Consider the following 16,414-nt stretch of genomic DNA (forward strand, 5'->3'; position numbering starts at 1 on the left):
CACGTGGTAGCTGCAGCAGATGGCTACTGAGTGTGCCCCACTCCTCCGCCACTGCAAACCCCCCCACTACCCACAAACAGAATCTCTATATACTCGAGTACATACCCGAGTATAAGCCGAGGGGGGCTTTTTCAGCACAAAAAATGTGCTGAAAAACTCCGCTTATACTAGAGTATATATGGTAATTATATAAATTTAATAGCTGTATTCCTCTTGCTCTGCAAACCTCACCCCTGAAGCCAAACGCTACCCATGAGGCCCACTTCACACGTCCGGATATTTCTGGTGCCGGAAAAAACAGTACCGGAGATATCCGCGTCCGAATGTGTGATACATGTGGCACACATGTGGCAACCGTGTGACGCATCAGTATCACACGTACTGGCGCTTGGGAATCAGCGGTACAGTTAGCGCTGTTCCCAAGCACCGGGTGCTGAATGCTGCCCTCATCATTGTCCCCTGCTTGTGCTGCAATCAGCGCTAGCAAGGAACAATGATGAGAGTAGTATTCTGCTTCCGTTGTGTCCTGGTGTAAATAAAAATAAAGAATAAAATTAAAAAAATCCTGTGGGTTAGACAGACGGTACTGAGGTGGGGGGACTGTTCTGATGACAGGAACTGCGCGTGCACGGCCACTGGGAGGACAGAATGGAATAATGCCAGGGGGCATACTTCAGCAGACGAAAGCTTGTTATTTTTTTGAATGGAGCATCACTTTTAAGAACTGTAAATTACAAAACCATTTATTTCCATAGTTTCTGCTTAGTAGAATGTATTCTTTATGGTGGCACAACCCCTTTAATCCTAAACTCCTAGGAGCAGCCGCAACACCTTAAACCTACTGTCTCCTTCTCCATTATCCGGTAGACTGCAAGCCTGCAAGGGCAGGGTTCTCTCCCCCAGGGCTGTGGAGTCGGTAAGCCAAACCTCCGACTCCTCAATTTCCATAACACCAACTCCCTCATACATGGCTCATGTTTAAGTGATAAATTTATTGTAGCATCGATTAATCTCCGCTAAAAGTCTAGACCCTTATATCAGGAACAGGACAGACATTTATAGGACATTTCATAACTTTCCCAAATTCTTATGAAAAAATATTCCCCACAAACTGCACTGAACTACTGTACCCAATTTATTATATATTTTAGGAGTCGGCGTCGATTCATTTTATACCGACTCCACCAAAATGGGCTCCAACTCCACAGCCCTGCTCTCCCCTCTGCACCAGTCTATCATTAATAATCATTTTTATTTTTTATAATTCTTTTTTTTTTGCTCTGCCTGAAGAGCATAAAAATATTGATGAATGTCCAGATTTGTTATACCCCATCCGGATTAAGAAGTTGGAGAGACTTCAAAACGCGTAGATTTTTAATTTGTAACAAAAAAAAAATTCTTATTGGAATCTTTTGTTTTGAGACGCCTTTTCCACATGGATGACCAGCAGCGCAGTGAAAAACCGTTTGAACTCCTTATTGCATCCAGGTTTGGTCTATTGATCCACGGTTGTGCAGCAGCTGGTATATGCTTTCATTATAGTTGCAGGTTGCAACTTATTAAGGTGAGCGTAAAATCGCTTTTATTTTGCATTTATTTTAATCAGTTAAAGCCCTATTTTGCGCTCAGTTGTTTTTCCAGTGTTTCTACTTTCTACAGCTCACTATGCTTTCACTGATCTGCCTCCTGTTTTACATAATGCATCTAGTAGTGCGGGGCTAGGTAACACAGGAGGTAGGTCAGTGAGGGCACAATGAGCCGTCATAAGAGCATAGAGATGAATATGTAAGCCGAGCACCAGATAAAGAGCCCCCCCCCCCCCCCACAGGCTGCCACAGAGCACGAGCACATCATTATCTCCAAACTGAAAGTAAAGATTACACAAGAAATACTGGATGGATTTCATCAACCAAGGTATCATTTTAATCTGTGTAATGTTGCCCACCTGACAAGTGTATGTAGTTTACTGAGCACAATCCTGCTGATAGGTGCACTTTAATGAAATGTATACATTCACATAAGGATCTGCAATCCATCCTGAATGTTACAGCTAGGTTCATGTTTTTGAACAGTTCCTACACTAATGCTTTCACCCTGTGCCAGTCATTGCACTGGTTGCCTAAACATTTCAGAGCACAATATAAACTTCTCTCTCACACACTCACAAAGTGCTCCACAGATCTGAACCACTCTACATGTCCTCCCTCATTTCCATCATCCCACCCGTGCTTTCCACTCCACAACTGTTCTAAGGCTAAGTGCCCACGATGCAGAAATGCTGCAGATTTTTTCCGCATTTCCCAGGCAGGAAAAATGCATGGAGATTTTACATGCGTTTTTCCTGCCAGGTAGAAGCGTTTGTCAAGCGTTTTTGCATGCATTTCTGCATGCGGGTTATCAAGCGCTTTTCCAAGCGATTTTAGCATCACTTGGAAAAGTGCTTGACAACTTGGTCACACTATATAAATCCATGTGACCGGCATGGATTTATATAGTGTGATCAAGTTAATAATTTAAAAAAAAGAATAAAAACGGTAAAAAATAAAGATACTTACCTTCTGATGGCCCGCGGTCTTTTCTCCGCTGCGTACGGTCTGTTGTACGGCTCGCGGTGGTGTGAAAGGACCAGCCATGACGTCATTTAGTCATGTGACAGGTCATGCGAAAGCCGGCTCATACTTAGCTCATACATTTTTAAGCAAGCTTTAAAAAAAAAAAAAAAAATCTCTTTTTACAGACAGATAACCTCACTTCACTAATCTAACTCTTCCCTGGTTCTTCCTAAAATTTTTCCTCATAATCTGCTCCCTCCTATTCATGTCTCCACACCCTCCATGCACCCAATAGCACTTGGTAACTGTACTTAGATCCTGGCTGATGACCGAATCATGCAGCTTTACTTCATAACCCCTTTTATTATAATGATGGCTGGACCATACATAACAAGCAAGTCCTACCTATTGTGCCCCTTCCCCATTTCCTTATAGATTGTAGCTTGCAAGCAAGGCCCTGACCCCTCCTGTAACTGTTGAACTATGTGTTACTCTGTAATCTATTAAATAATATTTATTTTTATATAGCGCCAACATATTCTGCAGCGCTTTACATACATTAGCATCGCTCACAATCTACATTCTCTATCAGTATGTCTTTGGAGTGTGGGAGGAAACCCATGCAAACACGGGGAGAACATACAAACTCCTGGCAGATGATGTCCTTGATGTGATTAGAATCCAGGACCTCAGCGCTGCAAGTCTGCAGTGCTAAACACTGAGCCAACGTGCTGCCCCCTGTACAGGTCCCAGCCTAATTGTTAAATGCTGAGGAATATGTTGACGCTATATAAAAACAAACTATTTTTAATACAGATAAGTGTATAAACTTGTCAAATATTATTAGATGCCATAACAGGAGTTCTCTCTCCCATACAATGAGTTATACAAGTTGGTCTCTTTGTACATATCAGTTACGGGGGGAGGGGAATTATCCTAGATGTAAATTTCATGTCTTGATCATAAATTTTAAATAAAAAATTCAATTATGAACACAGTATAATCTGAACACTAAATGGAAACACTTACATTTGGCCAATATTCCAGCAGGCATCCTTTATGGGATGGTAACCACTTTTGGATGGATAATAGTCAGTCTCTTTCTGTGAAACATCTTGCTTCGAGGTACCAAAGAAGCTAAAATTGAATGGTTCATATTAAATAAGAAAGTCACAGTATAGGTCAAATAATCAGTAAAGATCTATGTTCAGCACATTATAGTCAGTCTTTAAGGCTGACGATTAGCTGTTGGTGAGTTTTTGACGTTACAGATATTCTTGCTTTGAGCATACAGCTTATACTCAATTAGAATATATACAGGGTGGTCCAAAAGTAGGTGGCCAGAAAATAATAACATTTATTTTGATTTATATATAAAATTATATGTACTAACACAAGCATAACATTGACAATTACATTTTATTCTGAACAATAATACAAAAGCCCTAGCATTTTATCAGCGCAGGTGCTCCAACTGTTTTCCATTACAATTTTCACAGCTTTGAAGTCGCCTCTTACGCTTCGACAAACTTTTTTGGATCTCTTTGGGTATTAATTTCTTGAAATGCATCTCTTATGTAATTTCTCAAATCACTGACACTTTTTGGTTTTCGACTATAGACTTTGTCCTGGAGTACTCCCCAAAAGAAAAAATCCATTGGGGTCAAGTCTGGTGAACGTGCCGGCCAATCAAGTGGGCCTCTTCGGCCAATCCATTTATTAGGAAATGTTTCATCAAGATACTCGCGGACTACTCTTGAATAATGTGGAGGGGCCCCATCTAGTTGGAAATAAAGGTCATGTGAATTAGGCTGTTGCTGGAACTGGGGAACAACTTGATTCATTAGAATTTCGAGATGCTTATCTCCTGTGACTGTTCCATCAAAAAATATTGGTCCTAAAACACCAAAACTTGAAATACCACCCCAAACATTGACACCAACATTGATTCCACCTTTCATTTTCCAAAAAGTCTGTGAGGAATGAAAAGCGGAATCTGATTTACTGGTTACTAAGGGGCAACTGAGCCAGTTTCACTTGACACCATGTTTGATAAATCTCCCCCTTCATAACCTTATTACACTTTCTGTCCACCTACTTTTGGACCACCCTATATATCCACATTATCCATCCATCCACATTAACTAAACACACCCACCCACACATAAATAAGTGACAGCATATACATTGTAACATACATTGTTACTCATGATAGGCTGAAGGCAGAATCCTTTGTTTTTGAGTCGCCATATTCTTGTCAGCAGAGATGTACGGGATTATTTTATAGCAACTTTTTATTAACTCTTTGAATGGCAAAATGAAAATAAAAACAGCAAGTCTGTATTTTATTATTTTCTTAAAACCCCTTTCACCACTAGGTATGACTGATAAGTTATCATTATTCTATAGGCCGTCATGATGACGACAATAACAAATTGCATTGATTTGCCGATGGTCTGAACTGTGTGATCCAGATGTTGCTATATAGGGCAGCTTTGCCTCTGCTACATCGGAGGAGTGCAGGGGTACTGAAGCCTGGCTGGGATGGGGAGCTAATAGTGCACTCCGGCGATCCGGGCTAGCAGCGTTATGGGAAAGATCTCGTAAGCACTGTGCTTGCTTGGCCACAACTACAAGACTTCAGGGATGGCAGCAAACCTGGGCAACAAGCCATAAGTAAAAAAAAAGCCACTGTGTAATTTATTTGGTAGTAAAAATCCTTTATGTTCTCAAGAACAAAGTTGCTTGTCAATAGATGCACTTTATAATATTACCCATATAAGAACAAGGGAATAACCATTTAAGATTTACTCCCATCACTGGGTTAATTCAACAGTCATTAAGTCACACACACCTTGTATACAGTGTAAAAGGCATCTACACAACCTAACATGCAGCATAAATCACTCACCAGGTACAAATACCCCACAGCCACTGCCAGGCTGCGTGCCCACTATGCATTTTTCAAGCATTTTTGACACAGAATTTCCGCAGCGAAAAAGCTTAAAAAAACGCTTGGTAATACGTGCCCCATGGTCCCCAATGATAATAAGTATGTGCTGTGCATATGTTGTGGAAATTTCCGCTACGGATTATCATAGCGGAAAAATCCACGGCATATCCATTATTTTTGCGGAAACGTGGCTTAATTACCGCCATTGACTTACATTGAATCGCATAATATCCACATGACTACATATGCGGATATTAAGCGATTCAATGTGCGGATGGTACCCAGGTCTGGAGAAGAGGAGACTCTCTTCCAGACCCGAGTACCATAGTACCTGTAAAAAAATAAAAAAATAAAAATAAAAAATAAACATCATGCTCACCTTCTGATGGCCCCCGGACTCCTGTACGGTGCGTCTAGGCTCCCCGGCGGCTCGTGATGGTGTAAAAGGACCTTTCATGACGTCATTTAGTCATGTGACAGGTCACGCAACCGCTGACGTCGGCGGTCGCGTGACCTGTCACATGACTAAATGACGTCATGGAAGGTCCTTTTACACCATCGCGAGCCGCCGGGGAGCCAGAACGCACCGGAGAGAAGACAGCAGCCAACAGAGGGCGAGTATAATGTTTTTTATTTAACCATTTTTAGTTGCATGGATTTTTATAGTGTGACCAAGTTGTCAAGCACTTTTCCAAGTGATGCTAAAAATCGCTTGGAAAAGCGCTTGATAACCCGCATGCGAAAATGCATGCAAAAAGGCTTGACAAACGCTTCTACCTGGCAGGAAAAACGCATGTAAAATCCCCATGCGGAAAAAATCTGCAGAATTTCTGCATCGTGGGCACATAGCCTCACAGGAAACAAGGCGGCAGCACCAACTCCGCTCTCAGCAAAGGGCCGAGCAGAAACTAAGAAGCACTCAGCGAGCTGTTCTGCCTCTGCTTTATAGGCGGCACCAAATCTCAAAACTTCTGCCATATACACACACATTACTTAATGACTACTTGGTTCTTACCTGCCAGTGGTTTTCGGCCCCTTTGTTGGAGCAGGAAACTTTTCTGCAGTACATTTTTCAGACTTATCTACATCTTGATCAGACTTTACAGACGTACTGCTTAGAGCTGTTTTAAGAATAAAGAATGAAATTTATAGCAGTTACATACTGCAAATGTGGTGCTATTACTGAATAAATAAGAAAAACTGTGAGAAACCCACACAATGGTTGATTTACCAAAGAGAACATACAGGAAAGTGACATGTCAATAAGATTTATATTTGCATTTTCTGTATGTGCAATCACTCCACATCACAGAATATGGAGTGGTAAGGGGAGGATGATTTGGGCAGTGATTTCCATGTGTGAAAGGCCCTTATCACTGCACACAGATAAGGCTCTCCATAATCTACCCTGGTCTCCTGGTGGGGGTTATACTCCACTTCATGGAGACAAATTTGAGGGCAACCAGTCAGGGCCCCAACTGCAATATCTAGAGAAGAGGAGGAGGAAGAGAGGGATTTTTGGTACTCACTGTAAAATCTCTTTCTTGGAGCCTTCATTGGGTGACACAGGACCATGGGTGTATGCTGCTGTCTCTAGGAGGTTGAAACTATGCAAAAAAATGAAAATGGCTCCTCCTCCGCAGTATGCACCCGCCTACAGGCACCAAGCTCACCAGTTAGTGGCTAGAGCAGTAGGAGAAGCACAAAATAACCAACTATGTAATGCCCAACGGGGCACAACCGTGAAAAACTAAATGAGGTGCCCAACAGGGCCAACAGGACATATGTCCAAACACAGGGAGGGTGCTGTGTCCCCCAATGAAGGCTCCAAGAAAGAGATTTTACGGTGAATACCAAAAATGCCTCTCTCTCTATCGCTTCATTGGGGGACACAGAACCATGGGACGTCCCAAAGCAGTCCCTTGGGTGGGAGAACAGAAGATAGTCACAGACTAGGTCAGACTTCGACAACTGCCGCCTGCAGGACCTTCCATCCAAGACTGGCGTCAGCCGAAGAATAAGTGTGGACCTTGTAAAACCTTGAAAAGGTGTGAAGAGAAGATCACGTTGCGGCCTTGCAGATTTGAGAGGCCGAAGCCTGATGGCGGACCGCCCAAGAGGCCCCCACCGCCCTGGTGGAGTGAGCCTTTACTCCGGGAGGGGGAAGTTTGCCCGAGATGCGATGTGCCTCCAAGATGGTCGAACGTATCCAACAGGCGATGGTTGACTTGGAAGCAGGGAGACCCTTGCGATGCCCATCAGGGATGACAAAAAGGGCATCCAAGCGCCGAAGGGAGGCCGTTCTGGAAAGGTACACACGTAGAGCTCTGACCAGGTCCAGTTTGTGCAGGGACTTCTCCCGTGGGTGCACTGGAGCAGGGCAAAAGGAAGGCAAAACGATGTCCTCATTAATGTGAAAAGCGGATACCACATTTGGCAAAAAAGAAGGCACAGGCCTGAGCACTACTTTGTCTTGATGGAATACCAGAAAAGGCGACCGACAAGAGAGGGCTGCAAGTTCAGCAAACCCTTCTAATAGAGGTAACAGCCACCAGAAAAGCCACCTTCCAGGAAAGAAGAGAGGCTGGCATATCCTGAATGGGTTCAAACGGAGGATGTTGTAGGACGCTTAGGACCATATTAAGGTGCCATGGTTCCACTGGAGGGCGATAGGGGGGCGCCAGGTGGGCCACCCCTTGTAGAAAGGTCCTGACCTGAGGACGGCTAGCTAAGTTACGTTGGAATAGAATGGACAAGGCCGAAACTTGGCCCTTGAGAGTGCTGAGATATAGTCCCGCCTCTAAGCCGGACTGAAGAAAGGCCAAAATGACTGGCAAAGAAAAGGACATAGGAGTTAGCTGATCCTGTTCGCAGTGACGAAAAAAGGCTCTCCAAGTTCTGTGGTATATGCGTGAGGTAGCGAGTTTTCTGGCGTTAATTAGGGTCTGAATGACATTGTCAGTAAAGCCCGCCGTCTTCAACACCGCGGCCTCAACGGCCATACCATTAAATTCAGAGAACGAGAACTCTGATGAAGAATAGGACCCTGAGAGAGGAGGTCCGGACGGTCTGGTAGTCTCCAGGGGGAGTCGACAAGCAGATTTACCAGATCTGCGTACCAGACTCGTCTGGGCCAATCTGGGGCCACTAGAGGAACTGGTACTCCCTCTGTCTTGACCTTCTTGATGACTCGAGCGATCAGAGGTAGAGGTGGAAAGAGATAGGGCAGTTGGAACTGTGACCATGATACGACTAGCGCGTCCTGGGTGATTGCTAGCGGATCGCGGGACCGAGCTACAAAGGCCGGAACCTTGTGGTTTAACCGGGACGCCATGAGGTCGAGGTCTGGCGTGCCCCACTGTAAGCAGATTTGGTGAAACACCTCAGGATGGAGAGACCATTCTCCTGAGGCGAGGCCCTGCCGACTGAGAAAGTCGGCCGCCCAGTTGTCGACCCCTGGAATGTGGACTGCTGAGATTGCCGGGACCATCTTCTCGGCCCAAAGTAGCACTCTTGCCACCTCTTTTCAGACGGGCTTGCTGCGCGTTCCTCCCTGATGGTTTCTGTATGCCACAGCCGTGGCATTGTCCGATTGTACACGGACTGGGAACCCTGCCAGGATCTTCTGCCAGTGACGCAACGCCAGGTAAATCGCCCTTATCTCCAGAATGTTAATGGGGAGAGAGACTTCGTGGGGGCTCCACCGGCCTTGGACCGTGTGTTGTAGAAAGACTGCCCCCCCAAGCGATGAGACTGGCATCGGTCGTGACCACCTGCCAGCGAAGCGGAAGGAATGATCTCCCGGGTCTGAAGGAAGAAGGGCGGGAACACCAGGTTAGCGACCGTCTTACTTGACGAGGCAACTTGATGCGTCGATCTAGAGATGACGGATTCTTGTCCCAAGCTGAGAGAAGGGCTAGCTGAAGGGACCGGGTATGGAACTGGGCAAAAGGAACTGCCTCCATGGCTGCTACCATCTTTCCCAGGACACTCATGCATAGGCGAAGGGAGTGTGGACCTGGGTCGGAGAGGATGTGGATTCCTTGTCGTAGGGAGTTCATCTTTTCCCTTGGAAGGAGGACCCGGGCACGGGTCGTGTCGAACTGCATCCCTAGGAAAGTTAAGCGTTGGGATGGGACCAGGGAGGATTTGTCCGTGTTGATCAGCCAGCCTAACCGGGAGAGAGTGTTCAAGGTGATCTGGAGACCGTGGAGACAGCCCCTGAACGTGGGGCCTTTGATTAACAGGTCGTCGAGGTAGGGTATGATTACAATTCCCCTTGTTCGAAGAATGGCCATAACTGTCGCCATCACCTTCGTGAAAACCCTCGGGGCTGTGGCGAGACCGAAGGGGAGGGCAGTGAACTGGTAATGCGCGCTCTTGAAGGAAAAGCGTTGTAACTTCTGATGTGACGCGCAGATTGGGATGTGAAGGTATGCATCCTGAATGTCCACTGAACATAGATATTCCCCGGCCTCCATTGAGGCGATTACCGACCTGAGGGACTCCATCCTGAACTGTCAGATGCGTACATGTCGGTTTAGCTGTTTGAGGTCCAGAATCGGACGTAGTGAGCCGTCCATTTTTGGGACGACGAAGAGATTTGAGTAAAAAACGGAAAACCTTTCCTGAACGGGAACCGGGACAATGACTCCTGAGCGTAGAAGAGAAGTGATGGCTTGGAGGAAACCGGGAAACAGAGATGGTTGTGGGGGGCGGGACCTGAGAAAACATGATCGTGGGCTGGAATCGAACTCTATTTTGTAGCCAGAAGTCACAATTTCTTTGACACAGGCATCCTCTATTGCCGGGAGCCAAGAATCTGTGAATAGAAGGAGACGGCTGCCCACCCTGGGAGAAGTCCCAGGTGGGAGTGACCCGTCATGTTGAGGAAAACCTGTTGGATCGAGATCGTGATCCAGAGGACTTGGAGGAGCGACTCCTTGGGCGCCAGTTAGGCGTAGGCCTAAAGGAGGGTTTACGACTGTCCCGCTGTGCTGGAGTACGGTCCTGTTGAGAGGAGGGGTTCGGTTGAGCGAACTGACGAAAGGACCGGAACTGAAGGGGACGTCTCCTAGGAAAAGGGCGTTTAGGTCTGGGCTGGGGGAGGGAGGTGCTCTTATCCCCCGTAGCATCAGAGATGATCTGATCTAGCTTGGAGCCAAACAGCCTGGAACCTTGAAAAGGAAGATTAGTTAGAGATCTTTTGGAAGCCGGGTCGGCGTTCCAGGCTTTAAGCCAAAGAATTCTACGTAAGGCAACGAGATAACTGGAAACCCGCGCTGAGCATGCAGCAGAGTCTAGGGACGCCGTAAGCAGATATTTCCCGGCGTAGCCGATTTGATCAGCTAAGTCGGCCAGATCGTCCGGGGAGGCCTCTGCTAGGATGCCCTGTCTGAGCTGTTTGGCCCATGCAGACACCGCTTTTGATACCCAAGTTGAGGCGAAGGAAGGGCAAAGAGAGGTGCCCGCAGCCTCAAAGGCTGACTTAGAGAGGGCCTCAACTTGTCTATCCGTGGTATCCTTAAGGGAGGAACCATCCGGAAGAGACAGTACCGTCTTGGCGGAAAAGCGAGAGACGGGAGGATCCACAGATGGTGACTCCATCCATTTGCTGACAAGGTTGTTGTTAAATGGGTATAGGACGTTTAACTGTTTCTTTCCTGTAAAGGGCTTTTCTGGATGCTCCCACTGCTTTTGAAAAACGCTGTCAAATTCTGCATGGTTAGAAAAAGTGTGTGCGGGACGCTTAATCTTTTTGAAGGAAACTGAGCTCTCGTCTTCTGTAACATGCAGAGTCTGATTGACAGCCGTTATAAGGCTGTCTATCATGTCCTGGACCTTGGAATGCTGGTCAGAGTCAGAACCAGAGTCTGAATCTGAAGCAGAGTTAGATCCTGGGGCGACCTCCGGGGGGAGGTGAGAGACGCAGGGAGCATCTTGAAGTCTGGAGAGCTGGAGGATGAGGTTGCGTGAATCCGTTTCTGAAAACGTGCAGTCAGTCTGCCCCTGTGAGGAGGGGGCAGGGGTGCCTGCGAATAGTCTGTGGGGACGTTCGGAGCGCTGGTGCCCGTGGATAACATAGGCAAACGTTCTGGCAAGCGTTCTAAGACCTGCACCAGAGATTGAGAAACCTTGGTGAGGTCAGAGACAGACTGTGACATTGCAACAGCCCACTCCGGAGGGGAGGGGGTTACCACGTTCTGAGCGACGGGGGGATCTTGGGGTGCCAGCATGACGGGAGGTTTGCAGGTCGAGCAGAAGGCCGTAGTGAGACCCGTGGGCCACTTAGTACCGCAAAGAGCACAGGCGTAGAATGTGACAATGTGAGAGGGATGGACTGAGGGCTCCCTGGGTTTGGGCATATGTGCCTGACCAGGGATACTGCAGAGGGGAGCGCTGTGAGCAGGGAGGGATGGGGGGCTTGTGTCAGGACAGAGCCTACCCGATCCTGCAGAGAAGCGGTCCCGTGTCCCCCTGAAGGCTTCGAAGGCGAGGTTGGAGCTGGTCGCAGTAGGTGGCGACGGAGTAGGGAGCTGCGTGCGGCAGAGCGATGGCGTCGGTGCAGAAGACGCTCATTGATGACGGAGCGAGCGAGGCTTTGATAGGCAGATGGGAAGGAGGGCGGGCTTGAGAGGCCCCCCGATGATAGGTCAGCGGAAAGTCACGAGGGCGTGACGGAAGCGTCACTATGCCCCTCGGTCCTGATTGGTCAAATAGGAGGGGGCGTATGGGCGTCGGAGCGGGAGCACCCACAGGACACGCCCCCTCCCCCCCGTCGGAAAAAAAGCGTGGCAGACATGCCGCGCGTAAGGGAGAAGGAGGAGGAAGTGGTCCAGGGAAGCGGTTAAGCGCCATGTTTGGAGGGGGGGGGACCGGGGGGCTGGTACCTGCAGCTGAAAGGCAATAGCGAGTCCGGTAATCGTCCGTTCCTTTCACCTCCTGAGGATGGTCTCAGGATGCCTTCCTGGATAGGAGGGTATCCTGGCATATCCTCCTTCCCGCACGGTCCGGTCCTGGACAGTGCAGGAGACGGTGTCAACCCCAGACAAGTGGGGGAAGGTCACCCGCAGGGACCACTGTCTCCCTCCCAGGCAGCTCCAAGGCGGGGGCTGGGGTGGGGAACAGGCTAGGACTGGCCACCGAGATCACCCTGAGACACCCTAAGGTGACAGGGAATAAGTCCTGCCCAGCGGGTCCGAGAGTGGGCGATGTGGGGGTAGCCACATTGCTCTCTCGGTAGCTAGTGAGTTAACAGGGGACGCAATGTGCCCTGTTAGCCTGAAGAGCTGTATCTGAAAGAGAAAAAACAAACATTAATAAAACACAACAGAGTTGGATCAGAAGGATCCAGGTCTACCTCCTACAGACACTAAGCTTAAACTGGTGAGCTTGGTGCCTGTAGGCGGGTGCATACTGTGGAGGAGGAGCCATTTTCCTTTTTTTGCATAGTGTCAACCTCCTAACGACAGCAGCATACACCCATGGTCCTGTGTCCCACCAATGAAGCGATAGAGAAAGAAAAACATACAGGACGCTCCATAGTGCAGAATCTCTGGGTAAATCTTAGCAAACACAGGGTCTTACAGGGGTGGTCTGAAACCCAAATGAATTTTCCTCCTTCATCTATTTGATGCCATAATGTAAACTATTTTCTAATATACTTGAATTAAAAATTCCCTATTGTACCCAAACTACACTTCTCTTTTTTTCTACTTCCTTTTTGATGGCTATCCGCTTGGGAATCCCAGTGCCTGCTGCCGCAGCTTCCCTGAAACCAAGTCATAGGTGACGCTCGTCTCAGGAGCTTGGCTAGTCCCTGCACTGTGTGATGTGCACAATGACAGCGCACTCTCTGCTGCCGGCTCAAATCAGCAGTATCGAGCCAGCAACAGAGCACGCCAAAATACAGAGCGTGCAGAGACCAGTGATGTCACTTGTGGGAGTAGCTGTGATGTTCCAGCTGTCCGATTATGTTTGAAAATTTGGTTGTTTACAATGTATAGCTATAAAGCCAATATAACCATGGACCCCATTTTATTTGTAACAAGTGTTACTGGGAAGCTTTTTAAGCTCTGCACAGTTTAACAAGTAAGGTTTATAAAGCCAATTCACATCTCCAAATCCTGTCCCAATATGTAGTAGGTGTAAAAAGAATATTAGCAAGTACCTCCATTTAGAAATGTAGTATAGTTTTTCTGATTCGCTATGTCTTTTTCCTCATGTGCAGGCATTGCAGAACCTTAGGTATCCATGGTTAGGACCAATGATATAGTTAGCTAGTTGCTATTGGTCATAACCTTGGATATCTTAGGTCCTGCAATGCCTGCACATGTGGAAAGAGACACAGTGAATCAGAAAAACTAAACTACATTTCTCATTGGAGGTATTTGCCAATATTCTAATTATTACACCTACTACATATTGGGATAGAATCTTGGTGATCGGAATACTCCTTTAATTTCCAAGTAACAGACCACTAAAACCAGCGTGTCACCACACTATTCTTCTCCCACAGAGAGGACCTGAAAGGTTGTCTTTAGGAAACCTCTTGCATGCCCTGAAAGTGGCATAATCATGTACACTGCAGTAACTGCACCTGTGAGCTATACTCAGATTTCGTCTACTTACTTTTTTCTTGTACCTGCTCGGGAGATTTACTGACAAGACTTTTAGCATCTTCTTTCTGCTCTGACTTAATAACAGACTTTAGATCTGTTAGAAGAAAAAGAAAATTTTTAAAGCGCCAACATATTCCGCAGCACTTAATATTGCAGAGAGGACTTGTACAGACAGACAATAAAGACAGTACAGAATAACACATACAGTGGGAAAAAAAAGTATTTATTCAGCCACCAATTGTGCAAGCTCTCCCACTTAAAAAGATGAGAGAGGCCTGTAATTGACATCATAGGTAGGCCTCAACTATGAGAGACAAACTGAGAAAACAAATCCTAAAAATCACATTGTCTGATTTGGGAAGAAATTTTTTAAAATTTTATGGAAAATAAGTATTTGCTCAATTACAAACCAGCAAGATTTCTGGCTCTCACAGACCTGTAACTTCTTCTTTAAGAGACTCCTCTGTCCTCCACTCATTACCTGTAGTACTGGCACCTGTTTGAACTTGTTATCAGTATAAAAGACACCTGTCCGCAACCTCAGACAGTCACACTCCAATCTCCACTATGGTGAAGATCAAAGAGCTGTCAAAGGACACCAGAAACAAAATTGTAGCCCTGCACCAGGCTGGGAAGACTGAATATGCAATAGGCAAGCAACTTGGTGTGAAGAAATCAACTGAAAAGTCTTTTTTGTTAGAATGTTAGAAACGTTAAAAACTTAGCAGCAATTCCTCATTTTTTCAAGGACATTTACTAAACTTTATTTATTTTTTTTTAAGGAATCGCTTCACTTTTGTCTGTGAGAAGCCTAAAGGTCTAACTTTAAAAAAAAACTGCACCCCTCTAAGAATTCAACTACATTTCTGAAGTTTGTTAACCCTTCATGTGATTCACAGGAATAAATGCAAAGTGAAAGAAAAAAAAGTGAAAAATGACTATTTACTAAAATGTTTTCTTTAGCCCCACATTTTTACATTTTCACAAGCGTTGGTAAAAAAAATAAACCACAATTTGTTGTCAATTTCTACAGTGTACACAAATACACAATAAAGTGGCCACAAGGTTACTCTTGGGATTTTTCAGAGTTTCCGCTCAGTATCAAACTAGACATTATTTATCCCAGCATTAAACTGACAAAAGAGAAGGATCTTAATTTTACAGCCTTCTTTTATTATCTGAAGGTCTGAATTTTTAACACTAAGATTAAAAAAAGATAAATGGATCAATTGTGAGTTCAATTCACTCAGTTCAACACGCATACGACCGAGATCTCCATTTCACTGCATGTTCCCCTGAAGAAGCTGGTTTATCCAGTGAAAAATATCAGAGGGAAATGGAAAGGAGGGTAGGGCAGGTCCAACGGTTTTAATATACAGGGCATTAGACTTTTCTAACATTACCAGCTTTCTTCGAGTGAGGCAGCCTGCAGGTACACACACTAGAAATTATTATACAACTAAAAATCATTTCATCTCGTCAGTGGTTACAGTTTATTGTCACTCTTCTGTCCCGGATATCATTAAATGATTTTTGACCTATCAGTTACTATCAAGTAACAGTTAAGTATCATACATATGCTAGCAATTAATAGTGGTGTATTAAAATTGTGTTTTAGTTTGCCATTTGGCAAAAAAAAATATACATATATATATATTTCCAGTATTAATAACCATTCATAGGTTAGGATTATTATAATTTTCTATAACTTTTTTTAAGTTCCGGTCGATATACAGGTGTGAATACCAAAACAACATTTTTGCGTAACTTTTTGCTCTTTGATTTGTTTCTTTTACAATTTATGGGACTTGAAGACTTCACAGTATTAGAGCACACAGCGACATGTGTCATGCAACGCTGAATGTAATGATTTCATATGGTGTCACGCTGCACCTGTGACAAGAGTCGCAAATGTTTCCAAATGTGTTGGATTTCATGTCAGTGTCTGCAAGTAGCATGAAATACACTTATCATAGATTTTAATGCAAGTCAAAAATGACATGCGACTTATCGGCAACGTGGCTGTTTAATTTACAGCACAATCAGGGCTCTATAAAACGGCTGGCTTCCTATACCACAGGACGCACTCAGAGCTCTATAAGGCGGCTGGCTTCCTATACCACAGGACGCACTCAGGGGTCTATAAGGCGGCTGGCTTCCTATACCACAGGACGCACTCAGGGGTCTATAAGGCGGATGGCTTCCTATACCACAGGACGCACTCAGGGCTCTAAAAGGCGGCTGGCTTCCTATACCACAGGACGCACTCAGGGGTCTATAAGGCGGCT

At 45.7% G+C, this 16,414-nt stretch overlaps 1 protein-coding gene across 2 annotated transcripts in view; it reads right to left on the minus strand.

The window, feature by feature from the left end:
• The window catches only part of LIG1 (DNA ligase 1), a 313,956-nt gene that overhangs the window by 190,683 nt on the left and 106,859 nt on the right, over positions 1-16,414 (minus strand). For both annotated transcript variants that reach the window (XM_073657816.1, XM_073657817.1), the window contains 3 exons: positions 14,137-14,220; positions 6,521-6,626; positions 3,582-3,689 (listed from right to left, as the gene is read on the minus strand). In XM_073657816.1, coding sequence (XP_073513917.1) covers positions 3,582-3,689; positions 6,521-6,626; positions 14,137-14,220 — 298 coding nt within the window. The remainder of the gene's footprint in view (positions 1-3,581; positions 3,690-6,520; positions 6,627-14,136; positions 14,221-16,414) is intronic.

This window comes from Phyllobates terribilis, unplaced genomic scaffold (assembly GCF_046119375.1).
Source record: "Phyllobates terribilis strain yellow unplaced genomic scaffold, ASM4611937v1 Scaffold_12__6_contigs__length_324123572, whole genome shotgun sequence".
In the NCBI taxonomy this organism is placed as follows: Eukaryota; Metazoa; Chordata; class Amphibia; order Anura; family Dendrobatidae; genus Phyllobates; species Phyllobates terribilis.